This window comes from Protomyctophum parallelum, assembly GCF_964188405.1.
Source record: "Protomyctophum parallelum genome assembly, chromosome: 1".
Classification (NCBI taxonomy): Eukaryota; Metazoa; Chordata; class Actinopteri; order Myctophiformes; family Myctophidae; genus Protomyctophum; species Protomyctophum parallelum.
In genome coordinates, this window is record NC_139697.1 from 24,465,002 (window position 1) to 24,489,645 (window position 24,644).

Genomic DNA, 24,644 nt, shown 5'->3' on the forward strand with positions numbered 1-24,644 from the left:
ACAGTATATGTTGCAGGAAAACAGAACAGTTTGGACTCGGAAACAGCAAACAGAGCTGTTCCCCATGCCAGAACTGATGCAGCAGTCAGTGGTGCCAAGGAAACTCCCTCTTCTTGGAACGTTGCAGCTAAGTCCACGAAGCCATCATGGATTCCGCGAGAAGCGGCAGAGGTCCCTCATGCCCCTCTTGATTGATCAATGGGGCACCAGTGGAGAGAGTGAGCATGCCGTCCCGTCCCTGCTGTATATTTATGACCACATACGTATGCTTGAGGATTATGAAAGATAAGGCAACACCCCCCCCTGGAAACGGACTGTTTGTGACCACATGGTCACATGGATGTGTGAGGCACCTCAAAGCCAAGAGTTTCTTTCCAGCTGTTGTTGGAGCCATAAACAGGACATGGACAATAGAAGGAAAGAGGAAAAAATAATGAATTATAATGTGTTGCCTCGGAACTGTAGTTATTCCTGTACATATTGCTTAAACAGTATTGCACAGTGTATATATTGTGGGCGCCACTGAGCTACGATAAGCAGGAGATACAGCAAGTTTTGCCCACTCGGGCAAATTGATTAAAGAAATAACTTAAATTCAACACACAGTTTGTCAGGGCAAACAGTTATTAAATCAACTAAAGTTCTTTCTTTAGGGGCTGCGGCCGGGGCCAGTATTCACTTATTTCTCCCCTTTCCAAGTGCAGCTATTGTCCCACAGGGCTCAACAGTAAGGGTTAGTTTCCTCCTATAGGGACAGTATCCGTCTCACTGTCCGATTCCTTCAGGAGTCGGTTTGTTTGTATTTCACATGTGCTTCTCTTCAGGATTCATCCATGTGTATGAGAAGACACTATTAGTTCTGAGTCTGAACAAGTGGCAAATGTGAGGGGATGTGTGTGTGTGTGTGTGTGTGTGTGTGTGTGTGTGGAGACCTACCGCCAGATTGTCACGCCAGGGCCCCCGCCGTGAGTCAGTGGAGAATGAGACGGAGCGCCCTGTCTGTCCCACACCTTTCAAACAGTTAGGCGTTCAGCGCGGCTGTTGCATAATCGATCTGATTGAGGAGGAATATGGGCAGATACCTGTGGTCGATGACGTGTCCCAGGGCACTCCGCTCTGACCGGCCACTGTCATGCGACATCCCACAATATGTACATATACAACATAGTTAGCCTCTGCCACATTGCACATAATTCTATAATCGACAGTGGCCTTGTGGTTACAATTTAGTGTCCGCCCTGAAACTGGGAGGTCGGGGTTCGATCCCCGCCCGGGACATACCAAAGACTGTAAAAATGGGACCCAATGCCTCCCTGCTTGGCACTCAGCATCAAAGGGTCGGTGTTGGGAGGTCAAATCTACTAATCAAATGATTCTCGAGCGCGGCACGGCTGCAGCTCACCGCTCCTTGGCTGCGGCTCACCGCTCCAAGAGATGGGTCAAATGCGGAGAGAAAATTTCACTGCGGTAACGTGTCTGACAAATCGTATGACTTTATCTTTGACTTTTGACACATTATGTGACCCCCCTATTGCGCTATAATAATTACTCACTGGGCTTTTTCTTAACTTTGGCTTTATTATTGCTATGTTGATGTTGCACATCATTGCAGACCTTACCACACTTGCATTTCTCTGTCTGTCTGTCTGTCACGTGTCCCCAGCAGGGAGGTAAAGGATCCTTCTGTTCCGTTCCCTGGCTCCCAACTTTCTCACGCATCATCATCGCCAACAAACCCTGGCTGCGATTGGTCCTCACCATGACAACCACCGCCCTCATACTGGTAATGGCTGTCTTCAACATGGTGAGTAGCCAGGTCCTCGTCTTCAGTGTGGACTTAAATGGGTGTTAAGTGAATCTTTTTTTAAGCCTTTCCCTGATGGCTAAATTATGTCAGGGATACCAAGCCAAGCAGCGCAACACATGTTATGCAAGAGTGCTTGAGACAAAATAAGTCCAGAACCAGCCACTTATTGAAAAGGTTTGGCTGCTACAGTCTGTCTACTTGAGCTGTAATGCAGATTTGTACGTATAGCAGCCAGTAGTACATATACAGTACAGTACAGTGCAGTATACTGAAACTAATCTTCTCCACCTATAGTACCTGTAGACCTCCTCCCATCAAAATACATTAAGTTTAAAAATATATATATATTATATTTTTTTATCCCACAATTTTGTAACCCATTTTTCACCCCTGTGTCAATTATCTAATGTGATCCTGGGCTCTACACACCCTCTCCCCAACCTGGGGAGAGCAACGGACTTGAACTCATGCTTCCTTCATGCATGAGTGTCCAAGTCGCTCCTTTACACCTGACAGGGGGGAGTTTCCCCGGTTGGACGTAGCGCGTGGAAGGAAACACGTTATTCCAACCAGTTCCTTTCCCCTCCATCAGGCCAGGGGGAGGCAGTATAGAGACCAGGATTACTGCATGTTTTTTTGTGAGGGTACCTACCCACATTACATTTACTATTTTTGTGCAAAAACATACAACAACAACAGCTTGGACTCAATTATTTCAGTGTAACACACACACACACACACACACACACACACACACACTGACATACCCATCTCCCTGGCTAGTTCTTCTTGGAAGACGAAGTTCGTACGACTCCAACGACTCCCAATGCAGCCAATGACAGCCTGCTTGACTCACCAAGACCAACCCACCCCAATGCAACCAATGACAGCCTGCTTGACTCTCCAAGTCCCGCCCACACCAATGTAACCAATGACAGCATGCTTGACCCTCCAAGCTCCTCCCATCTCGCAGACGAGGACAAGTTCTATCTGCCTGTAAGTACAGCGGGAAAGCATGATTTTGTTGCTGTCGGGCGGAAACCTTCCCTTTTTATTATTATTTAAAAAAACGTTTAAAAATTCCGATCAACTGTACACACTGTACACGACGCATTGTGATGCCTTGTAGATCTGCTATTGTAACTGCTGTTGTGTGACATTGCATGGTGACATTGTACGACATTTACGAAAACACTAAAGTTGAAATATGGAGATACAAGGTTTCTGCCTGACAGCGATGGTTTCATCCAAACTGTATTTCATGCCATTACAAATTTGTATAGATAGATAGATAGATAGATAGATAGATAGATAGATAGATAGATAGATAGATCTTTATTGTCATTGTAACAGGTAAGTACAACTAAATTGTGATGTGCTGGGGGAGTGCGACTGTGCACGTCGCCACTAATTTCTCCACTTGCATCAGGCGACCGCCTTCGTTGAAAGCAAGCGAGCATGTAATGTAACGATATATCGATATAATCGATATACAATATTTGTCCCGACGATACGCTTCTCGAGTTATGTGGATTACAGACGTACACACACAGAGACTCGGTGCATTTATAGATAGACTAGAGCGGAGCCCGTTGGAGCCTCTACAGCGGTGCCCGTTGGGCACGGGCCTACTTGGAACGATGCAAGTGGAAATGCATGCCCCACCCAGATATTATGTCTGTGTCCCTTTTATGCCCATATATAGTCATTGCAGACGAGTATGATGTCAGAACAGGCCAGCTCCATATATGGAAACGTGTGTGTGTGTGTGTGTGTGTGTGTGTGTGTGTGTGTGTGTCTGTGTGTGTGTGTGTGTGTGTGTGTGTGTGTGTGTGTGTGTGTGTGTGTGTGTGTGTGTGTGTGTGTGTGTGTGTGTGTGTGTGTGTGTGTGTGTGTGTGTGTGTGTGTGTGTGTGTGTGTTTTTTCACAGTATATTGGTCTCTCTCTCTCTCTCTCTCTCTCTCTCTCTCTGTGTGTAGTATTTTATCTACTGCTGCATCCTGGGCCTGGTGTCATGCTCTGTGTTTCTGAGAATCAACTATGAGCTAAAGATGGTGGTGATGTTGGTTGCCGTGGTGATATACAACATCATCATCCTCCAGACCCACGCTCCCCTGCTGGATGGATACAGTACTGCCCTGTACCGCACTCAGACACTGGACAGGTGCATAGTACACACACACACACACACACACACACACACACACACACACACACACACACACATACACACACACACACACACACACACACACACACACACATCAAAGTTATTTAACAGTAAAATAAATGTAAAATAAACTAATTTTAGAAGGTCATTTGAATACAATTAAAATACTTGTTGAAAAATATGAGAATGAAGGCGTGGTTTTGACCTGAAGAAGATCCACATCGGATTGAAAGTTAATTGGGATTTTTTTGTACAATAAAGCCGTCTTTTCCAATGCCATTGGTTCAATCTCTTAGTAAGCTTTTAACCCAGCACCCGTTGGCAATGCACGCGTCAGCTCCTCTTCTTTTAACCCAGCACCCGTTGGCAATGCACACGTCAGCTCCTCTTCTCTTTTAACCCAGCACCCGTTGGCAATGCAAGCGTCAGCTCCTCTTAACCCAGCACCCGTTGGCAATGCACGCGTCAGCTCCTCTTTTAACCCAGCACCCGTTGGCAATGCACGCGTCAGCTCCTTTTAACCCAGCACCCGTTGGCAATGCACGGGTCAGCTCCTCTTCTTTTAACCCAGCACCCGTTGGCAATGCACGCGTCAGCTCCTTTTAACCCAGCACCCGTTGGCAATGCACGGGTCAGCTCCTCTTCTTTTAACCCAGCACCCGTTGGCAATGCACGCGTCAGCTCCTCTTTTAACCCAGCACCCGTTGGCAATGCACGCGTCAGCTCCTCTTTTAACCCAGCACCCGTTGGCAATGCACGCGTCAGCTCCTCTTTTAACCCAGCACCCGTTGGCAATGCACGCGTCAGCTCCTTTTAACCCAGCACCCGTTGGCAATGCACGCGTCAGCTCCTTTTAACCCAGCACCCGTTGGCAATGCACACGTCAGCTCCTTTTAACCCAGCACCCGTTGGCAATGCACGCGTCAGCTCCTCTTTTAACCCAGCACCCGTTGGCAATGCACACGTCAGCTCCTTTTAACCCAGCACCCGTTGGCAATGCACGCGTCAGCTCCTTTTAACCCAGCACCCGTTGGCAATGCACGCGTCAGCTCCTCTTTTAACCCAGCACCCGTTGGCAATGCACGCGTCAGCTCCTCTTTTAACCCAGCACCCGTTGGCAATGCACGCGTCAGCTCCTCTTTTAACCCAGCACCCGTTGGCAATGCACGCGTCAGCTCCTCTTCACCCGTTGGCAATGCACGCGTCAGCTCCTCTTCCCAATAAAGTAATGCAGCACACACCGGCGGAGGGAATGTCCCACGGGCTCTGGTGTGAGATTGATCATAATTCAACTTTACCAGGCGACTGCAGAGTCTGCAGTGCTAAACCTGTTCACAGCAACACTGGAGCAAATATGTCTGTAGCAGGGCTGGACTGGCCACAGGTCATACCGGGCATATTCCCGGTGGGCTGCAACCGTAGGGGGCCGCCATGAGAAAAAATGGCGGGCAGGCCAATAGGCGGCAGGCCACCAGGAAAGGTCCGGGCGTGCTGCCATTCTGCCAGTGCCATCATGATAATTTCACTGTACCTGTATCAGTGAGTGACAAATAAACCCTCTATAAAGGATTGTGTAGTTAGTTGTCTGTTGGTTTGTATCATTTATGTTGTTCTGTGAAAGTGGTGGTATTATATTATAGGGCTTGTTTGTTTGTGTGTGCCTCGACGGAGCGGGGGGTAGAGTTTCTGCTATCTGCGCGCTGGTTGTGGTGGGCCGGTCTGGGCCAAATTCACGCGAAAATGACCGGGCCGAATTTTTGTCCCAGTCCAGCCCTGGTCTGTAGTCTGTTACTGTAACGTGCAGCCAGACGAGCCAGTTAGCAGCCCAGTTTAAACACTCTCTTTCCGGCGGGCGCCGTGAAGGGCCCTTCACAATATAAAGCGTCTCCCTTTACCTCCTCAATTAACTATATTTTACGCTGGTTAATATTTTTTTTTTTATGATCAGTACTTTATTTTGATTTTTTACAAACACATAAAACATAAGACCTACAATACAAACACAAGCAACAACAGCAGAGTACGTATTCATGGATAGACAATTAAGATAGATACGCTGGTTAATATTGACAGAAAATGTGGTCGCGGTAACTTAATAGCATGTGTTTGTGGGAGAGAGAGAAAGAGAGAGAGAGAGAGGGAGATTACAGTGTACTGCGGTAGGAGCGGGCCCTGATGCGACTGCTTCCCCTATATCTCCGCGCCTGGCAGCATAATAAATGAGCCAAAAACCTCAAGGCAGTAGCAAACAAAAAAGGTTAAAATCAGCTTTGATTTTAACCACCTGAACCCTACGTGTCCCTATTCTGGGGCAGAGAGATTTGAGCCAACGAATTGTGAGCCAAGGATAGATAAGTGGTAACTGAGAGTTGAAAGAAACCTATAGTTACTGTGAGCTTTTTAAGCTTCGCCTCTGGCAAAGAGGATTGTGACTGGTTCTTTTGTTTCGGAGAAAGAGTAGAATTGATTTTCCAGATGTGAGTGACAGTTTGGTATACGAGGGCACCTCGCCTCCCTCACTGACTACAATATCATTATCAGAAAAAGGTTTTCTCCACTCCTAAATTAGATATTTTTTTCCCTGCTGTCTCTCAAAATGTAAGATTCAACATGTTTTGGTCGCCAAGAGGAAATTGGCTTTGGACGCAGCACTGACTGATAAGACTGTCCAGTTGTCCTCAAGTCACCACCAGCTGGAACTCTTAATTACTTCTTGAGTAGCTGCATGGATTATTGCGTGGATAGAGTGGGTTCTGTCAAATCCGGGACTTGCTCAAGGGTTACTGGCAAGACAGGCTAACTGGCAAGTCAGAGATCTCCGCATTTGATACTCCGGATGGGTTGTTTCAATACACAGTGATGCCATTTGGCCTTTGTAATGCACCCGCTACTTGGAAGTCCTGGAACGTGCTCACTCCACCAGCATGTTCTCACCATGCTGGGGGAGTGAGCACGTTCCAGGACTTCTGTGTTTGGAACTTTATCCTGCAAAGAGATTCCCAGGATGCGGCATAGACAGCGCTGAATAAAGTGTATGTTAAGATGGTAAGCTAGGGTAAAATACCTGACTGTCTCTGTCTCTCTGTCTCTGTCTGTCTCTGTCTCTGTCTCTGTCTCTCTCTCTCTCTCTCTGTCTCTGTCTCTCTCTCTCTCTCTCTCTCTCTCTCTCTCTCTCTCTGTCTCTGTCTCTGTCTCTCTCTCTCTCTCTCTCTCTCTCTCTCTCTCTCTCTCTCTCTCTCTCTCTCCAGACCTGGAGTCCTGAAGGATTTGAAGACAATGGGCTCAGTGTCTCTGTTCATCTTCTTCATCACTCTGCTGGTGTTAGCCAGGCAGGTCAGTCACCACCATGAAACGAAACCATGACAAGCTGTGGGACATTTTATGAATGTACGAACTTCATGGAGACCAGAGCTGTAGACTTACTGTACGCCCCCTTGCACACACAGAGAGTCTACAACATTATTTTTTCTGGATGCGTTAAAACGGATTAACCACTAATAAATTGCCTTTGTCTCAGTGGGCAAAGACCTTTTGACTCAACTCTATAATAATAAAATAGAAATAAAATAAGTCCTTCAAAGTGCTGTTGAAGAAAGTTGCGGTCTGGTCAGTGGTGCGTTGTGAGCTCGTAGACTGGCTATCTTGGGAGTATTATGTAAAAAGTAAATTATATAATAGAGCTTAAGGGGTTAGAATCATTGTTAGTCGGTTTCTAAGCTGCGTTGGGAATTCGTCCTCGCATGGCCTTGTTAATACAGCATCTCCCCCTGTGTTCTGAAACATCCACAAACACATATGTATAATGTGTCTTGGTCTCGATTCATCCCCAAGCTAAACGACCCACTAGGGGAGGCATCCTTTGGTTAGACATATAGCATTGGTTAGACATAGCATTGGTCCGACTGGATTAAGGTTGGTGAGGGGTGAGTTAAGACGACCAGATTATGGTTGGTGAGGGGTGCGTTAAGACGACCGGATTATGGTTGGTGAGGGGTGCGTTAAGACGACCAGATTATGGTTGGTGAGGGGTGCGTTAAGACGACCAGATTATGGTTGGTGAGGGGTGCGTTAAGACGACCAGATTATGGTTGGTGAGGGTTGCGTTATGGGTTTGGAGAGGGTTAAGGTTAGGTTTAGGTGTGCTGCCCCCGTGGGAGGTTAGGGTGAGGGCCTCCCACTAGAGCGACTGATATGTAATAATATGTGCTGTATACTCTCAAGGGTGAAACCAGTAAGGCAAACACATGCATCAACTAGCCTGCTAATCGCACACATCATGATATATAACTGTATCTGGGGAGAGAGAGAGACACTGTGATGTATGTATTCACACACACACACATACATCCATGCCTGGAGCTCGCAGCTCAAACACACAGGGGTATAATGGGTCATTCATAGACCCCCATATCTGACATGCATACACACACAGTGCTCTCTCTCTTTCTCGCTTTCACACACACACACACACACACACACACACACACACACACACACACACACACACACACAGCCACACACGCACACAGCCACACACACACATACGCGCTCCCCAGATAGATGATTCTCCTCGACACATTTAGGCATGTTTAGAAGTCCCCAAGCATAAATAACCAATGCACAGGCAGTGGCTATCTCGTATGCAAAACAGTCCCGTCCACATACCATTTCCTTGAGCAACGAGAGCAGCGACTGATCGTTTTATTGGAGCATTAATTTACCATGAATACCAAACACGCTCTTTAGATTCAGATCGTTTGGTTTATACCCACATAAAGTTTCCATTTGCTGGAGGAAAGCTTAGAAATATAAGGAGCCCATCTCTGAGAAAATGGTCTTATGGTACGTGAGTAACGCAAATTGTTTTCAAGGACAATATATAGGTGACTGGCTTTGTGTAACGTCTCGTTGAAGCATAGTCGTGGTGCTCTGGATCATCCAAGGCTTTTTGCTTTGTTCATGGATGAAACAAGCAAAATTTTGTCTGCGTGTGGAACAATCTATATGATTGTTGCTGGACTGAGGTTCAGGTAAGCATAAAAAGAGTCCACACACCTACTGTATTGTATTATATATACTGTATGCTCCAACAAACCCTATTGACAACACAACACAACATTTGGAACCTAATGGATGTTTGTCAGAACTAACAATTAGGATTGAAACGTAGCTTGTTGCTAGCCAATGCAATGCATTATTAGTGTGGCCGGGTGGGAGCAGTGTGGGGTAGTGACGAGTAGTGTGGGCGTGTCTCTGGTGTGAACTCGAACTTCAGTGTCGCCAGAAGAGAACTAGACCAGACATTTCCGTGAGAAGGCTGCAGCAAGCCGTGTTACTCGCAACGAGAGAGAGTTGCGAGCAGGGCTTCGGTTTTAAAGTGTTCGGGAACGACAGTCCGTTCTGACAAGGAAAGGAGAGGAGGCAGTGAGTTAGCAACTCGCGCTGAAAATGCAATGAGAACGGAGTGCTCGACATTGTAATCTGTTTGTGGCGTCGTCCACGCTGAGGGTAGTGCAGTGCAGTCATTAATTAAAGTTGAGCAACATGCTGTATGGGAACTCAACCTGTGTGTTCATTAACTCAACGTGCACGCAGCTGAATCAGTTTGTATCTTTGTAGCCCTCCAAGCAGAACCCAATGGTACTGAAGTTTCTGACATTTTGTTCGACCCAGTCCATGGGGTCCTGTTGCACTACTACCATGCCACATGGGACGCACCCATTTTAAAACATAAACAACATGTTTCGCGGCTCCCCGCGCTCTATGACGATATTATTCAGTGTGAGGCTTTCTGAATATGTGACGTATAAGTATCCATACATGCCGCTGCGAATATCTCCTGTGGCGCGGAAGCCGTTAAGTATTTTTAATCTATGTTTGCCCGATTTGGAAGCTTGGATTAATCTCTTCCTTCCTTGTTTATTGACACCTCATTGTACCGCCTATCTGGCTAGCTAGTGGCGCTATAGCTATGACAGAGCAGATCAGAGGCAGGGACGTAGCCGCACAAGCCAACCGCACACCGGGAGGCGGTACAATAAACGGTAAACAAACAAGAAGAAATAAAGCGACCAAATCGGTCAAACAAAGATTAAAAATACTTAGCGGCTTCCGCGCCACAGGAGATATTCGCAGCGGGATGTATAGCTACTTAAAGTTCCCGAATTCAGAATAACTCAAGTAAAATAATGCCGTCACTTGGCGCAGATCCTGTTTTAGAGAGAATTTCTACATCCGTGTCCAGGGATTTCCATACGAAAATACAGTAGTGAGCAGGGACCCTACGTAAAACTCATCAAAATTTCAGAAAAGCTTTACGTAGGGTCCCGAGAGGGGCTAGTATCTTTGGTGAGTGGTCACTGCTTTTTAGCCATACTAAATTAATCTGTAGGTTTCATTGGTAATAGGGAAAGCGAATGTTCTCGTGTGATTTAATCTGTCTCTACTTTTATTGTTAACTTTGGTATAAATTGCTCAAAAGAAAAGTCCATATTTTATATTTTGCATTTTTTATATTTTAATAATAAGTCTGTGGTCAGTCATATGTATGTATCTATAGCTCAGCTGGTTACATTAGCTTGAAAATCTAAAGTATGAATTAGGCATCAACCACTTCGACCATATGTCCTTACTTTGACAGGGGTCCCTCAGGGCTCTATACCAGGTCCGCTCCCCCCCCACCCCGCAACACCAAATCTCTTTACCGGAAATAGCCGTTCTACAAGCTCTTGCGACGTAGCCTGGCATATGGCCAGAATAAGATCACTGCGAGGGCAATATGTTATTTATTTTATGCAATGGCAGATTCTTCTGGTTTCCAGACAACTTGCAACAGTAATAACTAAGCCTATAATAACTAAGCCTAATAACAGTGTGTCGTAGCATAATAAATACAGGTGTGTGTGTCTTGTGGACTCTCTCCCATACTAACCTTTCTTTATCGTCCCCGCATGCATTGTTCATGACCGGAGAGCAGAATGGAGGGTGTGAAATGACACGGGTGTCTCTTTACTCTGTGTCCTCCTGTAACAGAATGAATATTACTGTAGGTTAGACTTCCTCTGGAGGGACAAATTCAAGAGGGAGTGCGAGGAGATCGAAACCATGGAGAACCTCAACCGCGTTCTCCTGGAGAACGTTCTGCCGGCCCACGTCGCAGAACACTTCCTCGGGCGCAACTGGAAGAATGAGGTCAGCTTACAGTATATTTATAATATACTGTTTATATACTACAGTATACTGTATACATATATGTACTCCACTGTGTGGATATATATATATAACGCCGAGCCTCAACACCACCCGCGGTGCGACATGAGGAGATAGATCTGGAACGACGCGGAGGGTAAGTCTGTGACGTCACTGCCGTGTGAGTGTAGTGTGTAGGACGGCGTTGCAGTAGTGAGTAGGGCGGTCTCGGCATGACGTAGCTGTTAACTGTTGCGGACAACTTTTCAAATGGATATGATGATGATATATTAATGTTGGGGCGCCCCGCTGGCCTAGTGGTCCAGGCGCATGCCACATATATATAGGCTCTGGCCTGACAGTGCGTTGCGTGTTCGAGTCCCATTCATGACGACCTTTGCTGCATGTCTCTCCCCTTCTCTCTCTCCATCTTCACTGTAACTATCAATAAAGGCACAAAAGCCAAAAACTAAAAAAAATATATATATTAATGTTATATTATTAATAAAATCTTAGGCCCACTTGCGGTATCCTCACGGCCCACCAGTGGACCCCGTCTCCCCGGGTTCAGGGTGTCACCCTGACCGTAATCTCTCCATGATTACATTGTACCATCCAATCCCTCTCTAATCCAGTGACACTGTCCAAAGTAATGGCCATTTTTCATAAGAAAAGCGAACAGCAGAGCTGTAGCCTACTCTTGGATTTTGTCCAGAGATCAGAATAACAAATGGAAATTGGAAGAGATGGGGGAGAGCTGATGAAATTGGAACTGGAACAATATAGCTGCAGCTGAAGCTGATGAATGGGTCCTCTCTTCTGATTGGATGAAAGCATTCAATAAATGAATTAATGATTTGCATTTTTATAGTGCTTTTCCAAGTGCTCAAAGTGCTTTACAATGGTTCATTCATTCATACATTGGGAGGTGAAGCGGCGAACAGTCGACGCCAGCGTCCTCACTTCTCACATTCACACACCAATGGTGGCGAGCTCACACCGACCGACTCATTGGAGGCAATGTGGGGTTCAGTGTCTTGCCCAAGGACACTTCAACATGTGGACAGGAGGAGCCGGGATTCGAACCGCCGACCCAGGGATCATTGGACGACCTGCTCTACCTCCTGAGCGACAGCTGCTCAAGTATAGCAATGATTTCTATCAGAATGTAGAGATTTCTAACAATACGCTTTTTGTTTTAACCAAGATATGTCACCTTTAAATGAAAGTAGACTAAAAAAAGGACATGAAAAAGCTACTCAATTGCCCAGGCGGTGGCGTAACCGTCTGGGCACCCGACTGGTAATCCAGTCGCAGTGTGCTGCGGGTTAGACTCCCGAGCCCGACACGGCCTTTACTGCATGTCTTCCCCCATCTCTCTCCCGTTTCCTGTCAGCCTACTGTCTGTCCCTTCAAAAAGAAACAATAAAAGGCGTAAGCCGCAAAAAAAAAAGAAAAAGCTACTCAATTAACAGAGTACTCTTGACTTGTGTTCTGTTGTTTTGTTTGTTATTAGTATCTTGTCATCTCTCTCTTGTTTAATTCAGTATTGTTGACTAATGTTTTCTTTCTTTCTTTCTTTCTTTCTTTCTTTCTTTCTTTCTTTCTTTCTTTCTTTCTTTCTTTCTTTCTTTCTTTCTTTCTTTCTTTCTTATAAATGACAGTACAGAGTACTTAAACGTAATGAACCCCCCCCCACCCTCTCTGTACTGTATGTGTCCATCAGGATCTGTATCACCAGTCATATGACTCGGTATGTGTGATGTTCGCCTCCATCCCTGACTTCAAAGAGTTCTACACAGAGTCTGACGTGAACAAGGAGGGGCTGGAGTGTCTACGCCTCCTGAACGAGATCATCGCCGACTTTGATGAGGTATACCGTCCGTCTGTCTGACTGCTTCGCTGTTTTAAAAGATTGTATTCACGGGCATCCAGGTGGTGGAGTAAAGTTCTCCCCACCATGGGCGTGGGTTACTGGGTGTCCAAATCCTACCCTGGGGGTACAACAAAAACACACAATTCACCATGTTCTCAGTACTCTGTAACTGCTCTAGAGTCTCCTATGGTGAATAGAAGAATGCTCGCCACCCAAAACAAAATCCAAATCCAGAACGTTCGCCATGAAGGTAGCCTATTCCTAAACGTAACCTCAATTAAACTACCTAAAACCTAACCTTATTCCTACACGTATAACCTCAGTAAAAGCTATGCCTAAACCTAACCTCATTTCCAAAACTTAACCTGAGTAAAGCTATGGTTAACTATGGCTTGTTTCAGGCTATTTTTCCATCCGTTTCCATCCGACAGCAACAATATCAACAAAGACATTTATTGTTAAAACATGAATGGGGCTGGTGGTTTGAAGGAGCCGGGGATCAGCAGTGACGGCATGGGGACAACGTGGGGGAATTGGCATAATGTCAAAGATGTCAGAAGATGAAAGTGGAAAAGTGGTTAAGTGAAAAAGTGGAAAAGTGTTTTGTCTAGACTTTAGACTAGACAGTAGACAGGCAAGGGGAGTAGAGAGTAGATGAGCAGAATGTGAACCCATTATGTCACATATATGTCATAAACATACTAAATTACAGTTATATAAAATTACATTTTAATATTAGAATACAATACATTTTTTAGGCCTGGGCCGTGGCTCAGCGGTCCAGGCACCTTGGCTGGTAATCCAGTCTGGCAGTGTGCCGCGGGTTCGACTCCCGATCCCGACAGCCCTTACCGCATGTCATCCCCCCATCTCTCTCCCCATTTCCTGTCTGTCCCTCCATAAAAAGAATATAAAATAAAGGCGAAAGCCACAAAAAAACATTTAAAAAAAAGTATACATTTAGCATGCATACCACATTTTGCCACTTTTTGTGCATTTTGAAAGAGAGAATGTTCAAAATAAGAGATGACCGTATATCAGACATTGGGTTTGTTTGCTTCTGTGTGTCTTCCAGCTGCTGTCCAAGCCCAAGTTCAGTGGAGTGGAGAAGATAAAGACCATTGGCAGCACCTACATGGCTGCTACTGGACTCAATGCCAGCCCTGGACCAGAATACACACAGGCATGAAGCAAGGGATTTTCTTTAGGGGCTAAACAAATACATTTCCAAGATTGGACTACTAAAGTTTAGGGCCAATTTGTATTATCGTTGCTATCGGGTAGAAACCAACGTACCTCCATATTTCAACGTTTTATTCTGTAAATGAATGTCCATGAAACTCCATCATCCTATTCTAGTATAATTGGTGACACCTGTGTTTACCCTACTATATTATTCGATGCTACTGTAAAATCTTCTTTTATCTCTCTGCAGGAACATGACAGACAGTACATGCACATTGGCACCATGGTGGAATTTGCCTTTGCACTGGTTGGGAAACTTGACATCATCAACAAACATTCCTTCAATGACTTCAGACTCAGAGTTGGTGAGTGTGTTTGGCAGTATGTTGAACAGCAGCAACTTACTAAAACATCATAATTCTACATATTGTGTTACGTGTTTAGCAAACAGTGCTATTATGGGGGGCTCTTTTCATACGGTTTCACAAACCACACGGTCATGCAAACCGTTTCAGTCGGGAGATTTTAATCCATGGGTTTCCCTGGTTCAGGCATCAACCACGGGCCGGTGATTGCAGGTGTTATCGGGGCCCAGAAACCTCAGTACGACATCTGGGGGAACAGTGTGAATGTAGCCAGTAGGATGGAAACCACCGGCGTTCTGGGGAAGATACAGGTGAGATTGCTATGTTATATAATATGCCTTGGTATACAGTATATATCACATGAAAACAAACGATAGAATGAAAATGATATATCCACAGAGCTTTGGAAAAGGTGTGTGACATAACGTGTTCCACGCACTACGTCCAACCAGGGAAACTCCCCTGAAAAGAAGCGGTTTGAACTCCTCATGCATAGAAGGAAGCATGAGGTCAGTCCGTTGCTCTCCCCAGGTTGGCAGAGGGAGTGTGGCGCCCCAGGATTAAATTCGATAATTGACACTGGATGAACAAATGGGTTGCAAAATTGTGGGATAAAAAATAAAATAAATGGTGTCAGACAATATATATATTTTATATGAAATAATAATTTCTCAGTCCGGCAAAACATATTGATTTCTTTACCTCTGTAAGCCGTAAGCCGACAGACAGCATTGTCCATTTGCAATTGTTGCGTAAGGTATTTTCCCCCCGAAAATCCATGGGGAATTTGGACTTGGTAACGAATTTGTCTGCTGTAACAATACTTGTTGACAATGTAAGGAATGTAAGGAACCTGCATTTGTGGGATGAGCAGCGTAGCCAAGTATGTGGGCTGCGGCCAAGTAAATCTATACCCATGGTACCTGGGGGTACCGATTTGTATTTTGATGTGCGACACGACATCGGTGTACAAGGAAGTATATAAAATAATGAAGCATTTAAACTTTGAAATGGGCAAGTGGCCCAGGCTCACTCTGTCATGTGCTGTTATCAGACTTCCGTCGTTATGCCAATTAATTCCTCCTCACAGACACGTCTGTATTGTCACTGCGGCTGGATGGCAACCGCAAGGTTGCCTGTTCAAACCCAGGCTCCCCCAGAGTTAGTGTCAAAGTGTCCTTGAGCAAGACACTGGACCCCAAATTGCTCCTGATGTGATCGGTGTATGAATGTGTGTGTGAATGGGTGAATTGATGCACAATCTATGTAAAGCGCCTTGGATAAAGGCACTATATAAATGCACCATTTACCATTTATTTTACGTATAGAACCTTCATTCCACACCTCCCACCCAACACTCCTTCTGACATGTGCCACCTGTATATGAAACAATACATTCAGAAACACCCTCTATGCCTGGCTCCGCTCCCCCAAACACGGGTTTGTATAGAGTAGACACATGACAAAGCCTTTGGCAAGTGGATTCAGTGCACCACAGTGGATTCGAACCAACACGGGGCAGATACTTCTCCACTGCACCACCCGAGCTAAACGTCTAACGTCAGTTTGTGTTCTCCATGCAGGTAACAGAGGAGACGAGTTGCATCCTGACAGCGCTGGGATACATGTGCTCATGTCGGGGCATCATTAACGTGAAGGGTAAGGGAGAGCTCAAGACCTATTTTGTTCACACCGAGATGACCCGATCTCTGTCACAGGGGACCGTGATGCCTTGAACACAAGCAGCATGTGTGAAACAGTGGACTTTACCGATCACACATACGTACAAGGTGAAAATAACGTGATCTGCCGGGGGGACTCTGTCGACTCCAACATTACACCGAAACTACCAGCGTGACAGACACGCAACTTTCCAGCACGTCATCGTCATTCCTTAGGAAGCTTGTACGTACGGTAGATCGTGTTGGTCCGCGGGTGCACAGTCGCAGTCCATTCAGTGCTGTCGCTGCATCTAGTTTTCAAATCCCGGTTCAAATGCAGCCCTGCCGCGCGGCCAAGAGGGGGAGAGCCTGGTGATAGGAAGATGCGCTCCGGGTCATCGGATGGCAGTAGGCCACGACGTGTACAGGACTAGTGACGTGGAGCTCATTTAAAGCTGCAATCCATAACTTCCGTGTCCTACAGTATACCCCAGGATTCAAATCTGGGTCTTCCACATGAAGAGATGGCATTTGTAACAATCTGGCAATAAGCTTCAGGTCAGGGGAGGTGTTCAAGCAGTACTCGTCAGTGTCGCATTGCTGATTTTATCTTTGGTGGGACGCTATTTTAAAAGACGCCACTCACACGTCGCTTAACACCTACACTACAGGCCACACAATGGGCCATTGATATGCATTCATAGGCTCATTCCTATGTTAACCCCCGCTAGTGGTGGGTCACTCTGTTGAAGTGTGAAATTAAGGGTTATTTGTAATCGCATGAATGTGCATGTGTGTGTGCTCCTGAAACAAGCTTTGGCGTGGTACAGCGTGCAATTATGGAGCTATTTTACCAATGCAACACTACTAGGGTCTACAGTTGTCAGTGGAAGAGTAAGGAGACCACCTCCAGACCACCTGCAGATGTTATAACATACTAACTATACCATACAGATTTTTGTCAGGTGAAACCTGACATACTGTACTGTACAACAGGCCCGTTCTTATTAGCGGCCTAGCTAGCCAATCATGTAGTAGCGACCTAGTCATGATTGGCTGCCTCCTAAGCCCCGCCCCGCACTGCGGAAGTCTGGCAACACCGCCTGCACCGCGGTCGGTCAGTGCCCGGCCACTCTAAGACCGCAGCTCGAAGCGACAAGTTAGCTAGCTGCTAATGTTATGAGCTAACTGCAGGGACAGCAGCGAAGCCACGACAAAACACAGTGATTGAACCACGAACAGAACGTCGGAAAGAGCTGCAGAGACAGGAAGACCGCTCTGTTACTGAACAAACACTACTGACTCCATACATGGGCAACGGGCGGCCTTCACTTAATGTGGCCCACAGGTTAATATCAGAATACTGATATATTATTGATTTCAGCTGTTACGATTCCAAACATGCAAACCGCTTTAATTACTAAATTAATAGCTTAATGAGTTGTATTAATGATTTCATTACGCCAAGCACGTCAGTGGCCATAAGGGGGTTTTAACATACTGTACGTAAATTCCGGATTGCAGCTTCAACCCTGACTGTGGTGCTGTGCCTCAGAGCCTTATAGATCCAAGACAAGCAGAGCTGCGTGTGAAGCTTGGCCTCATGTTGTTTTTTATTTGGTGCCCAATTTGAGAAGAACAGTGTTGCATTTTTAGTTCAAATACTCACTCTACGTGACAAGTTTATTGCAATGTAGAGTATCTGATGCCAACAAACTGCCGGTTTTGTGGCTAGTTTGCAAAGAATCTGTGAAATGTAAATATAGCTGTTACTGTCTACAAATGTGTAGGCGGACTCGGGCAAGAAGATTCAACAGCAAACGGGTGTTTTGTTTTTGTTTTTATTTGTTTTTATTCATCCGAAACACATAGATTTAAACTGCCATCATTTTGTTATTCATTAAATGTTTGTATATAAGCTGATGATCCCTACCTTGACTGTCTTGTTTGTTTTGATGTTGTACATGAACGAAAAATGTAGACTAAATTGAATGTGCTGACAGTGAAAACAAATATCTATTCTAAGGAGATTACATTATAGGTCCTAACGTAATCCTAAGGCTTAGGATGTTAAGTTCCCAAACAATACAGGTTTTTATCAGACAGTTCTGATGTGTGATGTCTGAACAAACACTCTACAGTGGGTTTTTAAAAATGTGGTCTGCATCATGTGCAATTCTATATAGCCTTAAATTTCAGTATATTGGCTACTGTATTTTAAAGATGGAGTGCCACTATTTTTTTCCACCCTAAAACATGATCATCAGGTATTATTACAATATAAGGGGGAAGAACTTTTTCCAAAAAGTGTACAGTATTTGTTAAAATCATGCTTTTATGTGGACACGCCCACCAGTTAATTAAGTATGCCTGGTTTGCCTGATGGGTGGTGATCCACCTGGACTGAAGCCACACCCAGCTGTAGTTGTATGATAAATAGGGAGGGGTTAGGGGAGGGGCTGATAGTGTGGTGGCACTATATTAATATATTACCTCATAGACACATGAAAAACTGGAAAAATAAAAAAATTGTGGCACTCCATGTCTCCATCTTTAACATAGTCTCACGCATCTATAGTATAATAACTGTTAACATCTACGTCTCTACTTTCTGTGAGATCTCATTGCCTCATTTTCAGCAGCTGCACTTGCCAAAACCACTTGTACCATTATCATGAATTCAGAGGAGGCAATTAATGGAGAACTCGTATGTCTTTCAGATATTCAGAAACCAAGAAAACCTTCCTGCATGATCTCTTTAAAGATAACGTTTCCATATTTCCCATGTCCTTCTTTTGAGGCTTCTGGAAATTGCAGCTGGGTGAGGTTGCAATGTTTTGAGTGCAAACTTGGTCTGGTGGTTGGAAACCTCATAATGGTATACAGTATTTCCGAACCTTTTCAGGATTCAAATAAAAAAATAGCAAAAGTAGCAGATCTGCAAGCTCAAAACGTGCCACATGACGCTGCGTTTTGAGCTTGTGGATCTGCTACTTTTGATACGATTGTGTGACGCTGAAGTATGATCAAAAGTAGGGCGTTAATTTACGAAAAGAAAAAGCACTAAGAGTTAAAATATGGAGATATGCACGACAGCAACAATATATTTTAGTACACACACTAGCACACTAGCATAGGCCTACATATCCACAGTGTCAACAAATGGCCTGACCTCGTGACGACCACAGACACACGCGTGACGCATTCAAACCGGAACGACTGATCCGTATCCCTCTGCCACGTTTCGTGAAATGCCGTTTTTCCGACAGAATTCCACTTGTATGAGAGCGACGCGGACATACTGCCGCCCTGGCTGGTAAAGAACGGGAGGTGTCCGTCGGCCATACTCTGAGGAGGATCGAACTGGCATAGCTCTGGACATCTCCTGTGAGAGAGACGAGGAGAGAGAGAGAGAGAGAGGTCAATCTGACTGGTCAGTGGTTGTGGTATAATAATACATAATACAATGGCTATGAAGTGTGCCTTTGTACAGTTCCCTATGGCTAAAGGACCGTTCACACTGTACACTATAACTATGTATAGGTGTAACAGAAATATAGTTTTAGGGCCAAGTGGTCCAGGCACATGCCTTGTATTTTACGAACACAAGGCTGCTGTACTTTATACCTCATACTTTAAATGCTTAGTATGAGGTATAAAGTACATCAGCCTTGTGTTTATAAAACATAAATATTGTGTATTGGATAAGACTGGCGTTATGTATCTTTTTTTTTATGTTGCCACTACTGTTGGAGCAGCCATAAACTACACAGGTTCATCCCGATGAATAAAGGCAAAAAGCCAAAAAACAGTGGATGACCGAGTCTACATCAACTAAAATAGGCTACAATGGTGAACGATATAGCTCAGTGGGAATGGGAAAAATAATAATTTAAAAAATAATGTGTTTATAATATCACAATCCATATCCATAACATTAACCATGCAACTCGTATGGAGTTCAGAGCAACGCTTGGAGAGCAGACATATATGGAGAATGGAGATCTGGGGTGTCGGATCCATGGAAAACAAAGAGCAAACTGGTTTGTAATTCTTTAATTCACTCTGATTAATGGGGCTCTGTGGGAGGAGACATGCCTTTGTTCCACCCAAAACACATACATACACAGTAGGAGCATTTATTCACTGACAAAGAGACTTTAAACTGTACACACAGTATACTGCATACTTCATACTCTGCTTTACAGCCTGACTGCCACTCTCTCTCTCTCTCTCTCTCTCTCTCTCTCTTTCATCCTCCTTTCATCAGTCTCAGGAGGATAGGAGGTCCTGTCTGTGGTGCACAGGTGCAGCACCACCTCTTCAGCCTCTCCTTTAGGCTGAAGAAGGTGCTCCAACTCTGGAAAGCCTCCTGTATCGTCCTGGCCCCAGCCAGCTCTCTCAATGACTAATGGCGGCCGGGGCCAAGCGATGTTGCCTTTGAGAGAGTACTCCTGCATGCAGCACCGGGCTGCTGCTGCAGCTGTTCCAGTCCTGTAACGGCCTGTGTCCTTTGTTGTGGTCTGCTGGGGGGGAGTGACATCAACACACACGGTGCCAACAAACTAATCAAGCTGTTGAGGAGCGCCCGTTCTAGTTGGAGTTAAACTGAACACACTGTGGAGGGGAGGATGGGGAGTGGGACAAAGCTGGATGCTATCCAGGTGAATCCCTCCTGTCTACTCTCTGACACACTCACCTGACACACCACAAAGCCACTTGTGAGCCATTCTGGGCGGGAAAACCTTTTGGTGTTTTAAGCATTATGTTATACTTTAGTTTAGCTATTGAAAAATAGCAGATCTACAAGCTCATGATGCTATGAGCTTGTATGTCTGCTATTTTTGAAAAATCCTGAAAATGTAGTGCACATTTTTGAATATATATTCTTTCAGAGCGTTTTTAACTCAAATCCATATTTTTAGATGGGGGTTGGCGGCCAATTACATATAATTTTTGGGGGCCAGAGCTCTCCCTTGACAGATGTATCTTGGGGAATTGTAATTGATTAGGCTACACATTTAAGATGTACCCACTCTTTTATTGATGTAACCTGATGTTTCTTGCTCTGCTGTCCTGCTCAGTAATGGACCCTTACTGAGCAGCTTTAATAACTTGGATAGCTTGTATGGATGTTATGCGCTGAACCCATTTTGGGCGGGAGCCGGGAACCCCTTTTGGTGTTTTAAACATTATGTTATACTTTAGCTATTGAAAAATAGCAGACCCACAAGCTCATAGCACGGCAGCTTGTAGGTCTGCTATTTTTTTAAATGTAGTGCAAATCTTTGAATATATAATCTTTCAGAGCAAATGTTTTTAACTCATATTTTTGCTTCTGGGGGCGGGGTGACTGGGACAGCATATTTTCAGATGGGGTCGGCGGCAAATTACATATATTTTTGGGGGTCCTTGACATGAAAATGTTTGAGAACCACTGACATAGAAACATGGGTTTTTCAGAAAACTATCAGGATTTAGAAGACATTTGTAGAATCATCCTCAGGTCTAAATAAGTGTTGTGAGCCTGCAGATCAGCAATCTTTATTGTGATTTGTGTTTTACACTTTAGTCTTGCTTTTATGAATCATGAATTATTGTTGTTTCATCTGCCTCAATTGCAATGCACTTTGGGTCAGCTCCGGTTGTTTTTCAATGTGTTGTATATCAATATAGGTGACTTAATTGACTTGACCTCACTTTAAAATATGTGTTAATATACAATAGTCATTTTTTTGGGTGAGTTGATACAAATGAAAGAGCTGTGGTTATATTACCTCTTTAAACGGGTCTAGGCCTCTGCCTTTACTGTGTCCTCTGTCATCCCGGTGCAGTTTGTTATCGTAACCCTCGGGCAGGTGGAACAACCGGTCATAAGTGAAGACCTCAGGGGCCTACAGGTTCAAACAGACACATGTTAGACAACAACAATCACATTCGGGTATATAGGCTACTTGGCCACTAGCTCTGAGATTGTACAAATGGACCCATAACATGTCAAAAGTATATAACCCAGAGGACCACTGTACCTCACTTTGAGAACCACTACAATATGCATTACCTATATGTTATGACTGATTGACCAAACAAATTAAATTTTTGATTGATTGATTGAAATATTTATTAACAGTTTGCATAATTACAGTACATTTCAAGCACAAACTCAATACATTGACTGTTAACTGCAGAGTGGACAACCCAATTAAGCATTACACTTGTTTACAAGAGGGTCCACCTTGTTCAATTCATCAAAAACATTTAGAGACGTACAAATAGACACTTCTTCTATATAGTCAAAGAACAGAACAGAAATTCATCATAAAGGAGGTAAAAAGGGAAAAGAAACAGTGAGGGGGGAGGGGAAAAAGGGGTGGACGGTGGGGATTCAGATTTTTTTACGGGGGCCAGTTTCGAATTGCAGCCGTCCGTAGGTGCCCTTTGAGAGGAGTCAAGGGATTCGCATGTCTTAATGACTGTTGGTAGGGCGTTCCACATTTTGGTGGCATAATGATACATAATGGCACAGCTAATTGATGTCCATTTATTGGAAACACCCAAGTTGAACTCTTCTATGATTAAAGCGCCAAACGGAAAGATAAGGAGGGACTTGGAAGCAAAAGGAATGCCCATAGCCGATGTACCCATCATATGGATGGATGCATGTGGAATTAGGAGTCCAATTTGGCGGAGACCAATATTGGAAAATTGTCACAGGAAAAATGGAGAGACTGATGGAAAGTGTATTTGGATGGGTGGTGCAAGGAGAAGTCACCACGCTAAATATCATAACTGAAGTTGTGGACATTGAAGTGATGCACATCAGCGTCGGAGAGGAACAGGCACTGTTCACAGTTACGCAACTTTTGGGAAATCGAATCCCTTGGAATCCACATGAAAGAAATGCATTCTGAGAAGGAAGAAATGGCAGTGTATTCCAAGCCGTGGATATCCACGGCTTCCCAATTAAGCCGTGCATATCCACGGCTTCCCAAGCTAAAGATCACACACTCTCCTGAGTCCTATATATCCTCCTGGTGAGACCTGTGCCCAGAAGGCACAGGTCTCTTTTTCTAGTTCATTTCTGCATCTCTTAGGGCCCCCGCCCATTTAAGCATATAATGTATTTGGATGGCAAAAACCACAGCTAATTTGATTTGAAATGATATTCACCTCCATTCCAGAAACAAGTGGACCAGCAGCGATCAATTGGACACATGATACAGCACACAGTTGCCTGTCAGCTTTACTTGACATTTTGGACAAATTGTAAAAAGACAACTAACTATAACTTCAAATGTCTGAATGTCAGGGGGGAAAGGAATTGTAATGTGTCGAGTTTCTCTGGCCCATAACAGCAGCGCGGGTGAACTCAATCCAACTAATTAGGGTTCTCTCGTCGCTGTCCATGGTGCTGAAAACACACTTGTTTTTTCTTTGTTCAACAATATTGACTTGAGAAAATACTATCTTCAACAGAGCATGTTCAACGTTTGGTAACTGCGGTGACACGTTATACGGACTAGACCATCGTCAAGCTCAATGTGCATTAATGCTGGCTTAATAGCTAGCGTATTTCACCCATGTTAGTTTACTAATATTACGTCTATGCATGCAACATTGTGTTATATACCTTGGATTCATTGCTAAAATAAGACATCTCTTTGCTGTCCTTTCGTCGTGGTGGGATGTGACTGAACACAGACAGGGTAGAGATGGGTTTTGTATAGGATTCCAATGATAGTATATCCATTGTGTCTAGGCTAGATTCAACAACAAATGCTCACAACAAACATATCTTGCTGCTGGCCGAGGGACTGACAGAAGGAATGCAACCACAGACTCAGGCGTCTGTGGTTGCTAGGATACCCCCCACTGATAGTAAGTCAGTAACTCTATCTGTCTGTCTGTCTATCTGCTCTTCTTTCTGTTAACAGAGATCTCATAACCTCTACGATCTAGGCCAAGTTCATACTGCAGCTCAATACATCAAAGAGTAATTTCAAATTATTTCTTTAAAAGTCGTAGGATCCAAGCCTGTTGGAAATAAGGAATGGAACGGAATATCATGGAGACCACAATCTAGAGTATACGTTTGCCATTTGCCCAGTGGGTACACACACACACACACACACACACACACACACACACACACACACACACACACACACACACACACACACACACACACACACATGCGCACACATGCGCGCGCGCGCGGTAGACTGCTTTCAACATCTGTGTTTAGGTTAGAAATGTAGGTTGTTCACTGGGATTAGTGTGCCCTCTGCTGGACAGTTTTAGTAATACCTGTACAAGTGTGTCCACCTAGGTTCTGTGTTTACTGTCACATAGACACATACAATGCAGTTGTAGCAGCATTACTGGCAGTGGA

The 24,644-nt window shown here is 44.6% G+C and overlaps 2 protein-coding genes across 2 annotated transcripts in view; one reads left to right on the forward strand and one right to left on the reverse strand.

The window, feature by feature from the left end:
• adcy2b (adenylate cyclase 2b (brain)) overlaps nt 1–18,145 on the forward strand; it is a 96,800-nt gene extending 78,655 nt beyond the window's left edge. The window contains exons 17-26 of the mRNA XM_083777117.1: nt 1,664–1,804; nt 2,591–2,803; nt 3,787–3,971; nt 7,226–7,310; nt 11,010–11,168; nt 12,892–13,038; nt 14,117–14,224; nt 14,477–14,591; nt 14,778–14,902; nt 16,175–18,145. Coding sequence (XP_083633243.1) covers nt 1,664–1,804; nt 2,591–2,803; nt 3,787–3,971; nt 7,226–7,310; nt 11,010–11,168; nt 12,892–13,038; nt 14,117–14,224; nt 14,477–14,591; nt 14,778–14,902; nt 16,175–16,327 — 1,431 coding nt within the window. The 3' untranslated portion in view covers nt 16,328–18,145. The remainder of the gene's footprint in view (nt 1–1,663; nt 1,805–2,590; nt 2,804–3,786; nt 3,972–7,225; nt 7,311–11,009; nt 11,169–12,891; nt 13,039–14,116; nt 14,225–14,476; nt 14,592–14,777; nt 14,903–16,174) is intronic.
• A 1,312-nt stretch (nt 18,146–19,457) lies between these two features.
• Nucleotides 19,458–24,002, reverse strand: cfap90 (cilia and flagella associated protein 90; the record flags this gene model as incomplete). Its single annotated transcript, XM_083771899.1, has 3 exons — nt 19,458–19,637; nt 22,030–22,146; nt 23,883–24,002. The coding sequence occupies 3 exons, from the start codon at nt 24,000–24,002 to the stop codon at nt 19,458–19,460; spliced, it is 417 nt and encodes a 138-aa protein (XP_083628025.1).
• Between the last annotated feature and the right edge of the window lie 642 nt (nt 24,003–24,644).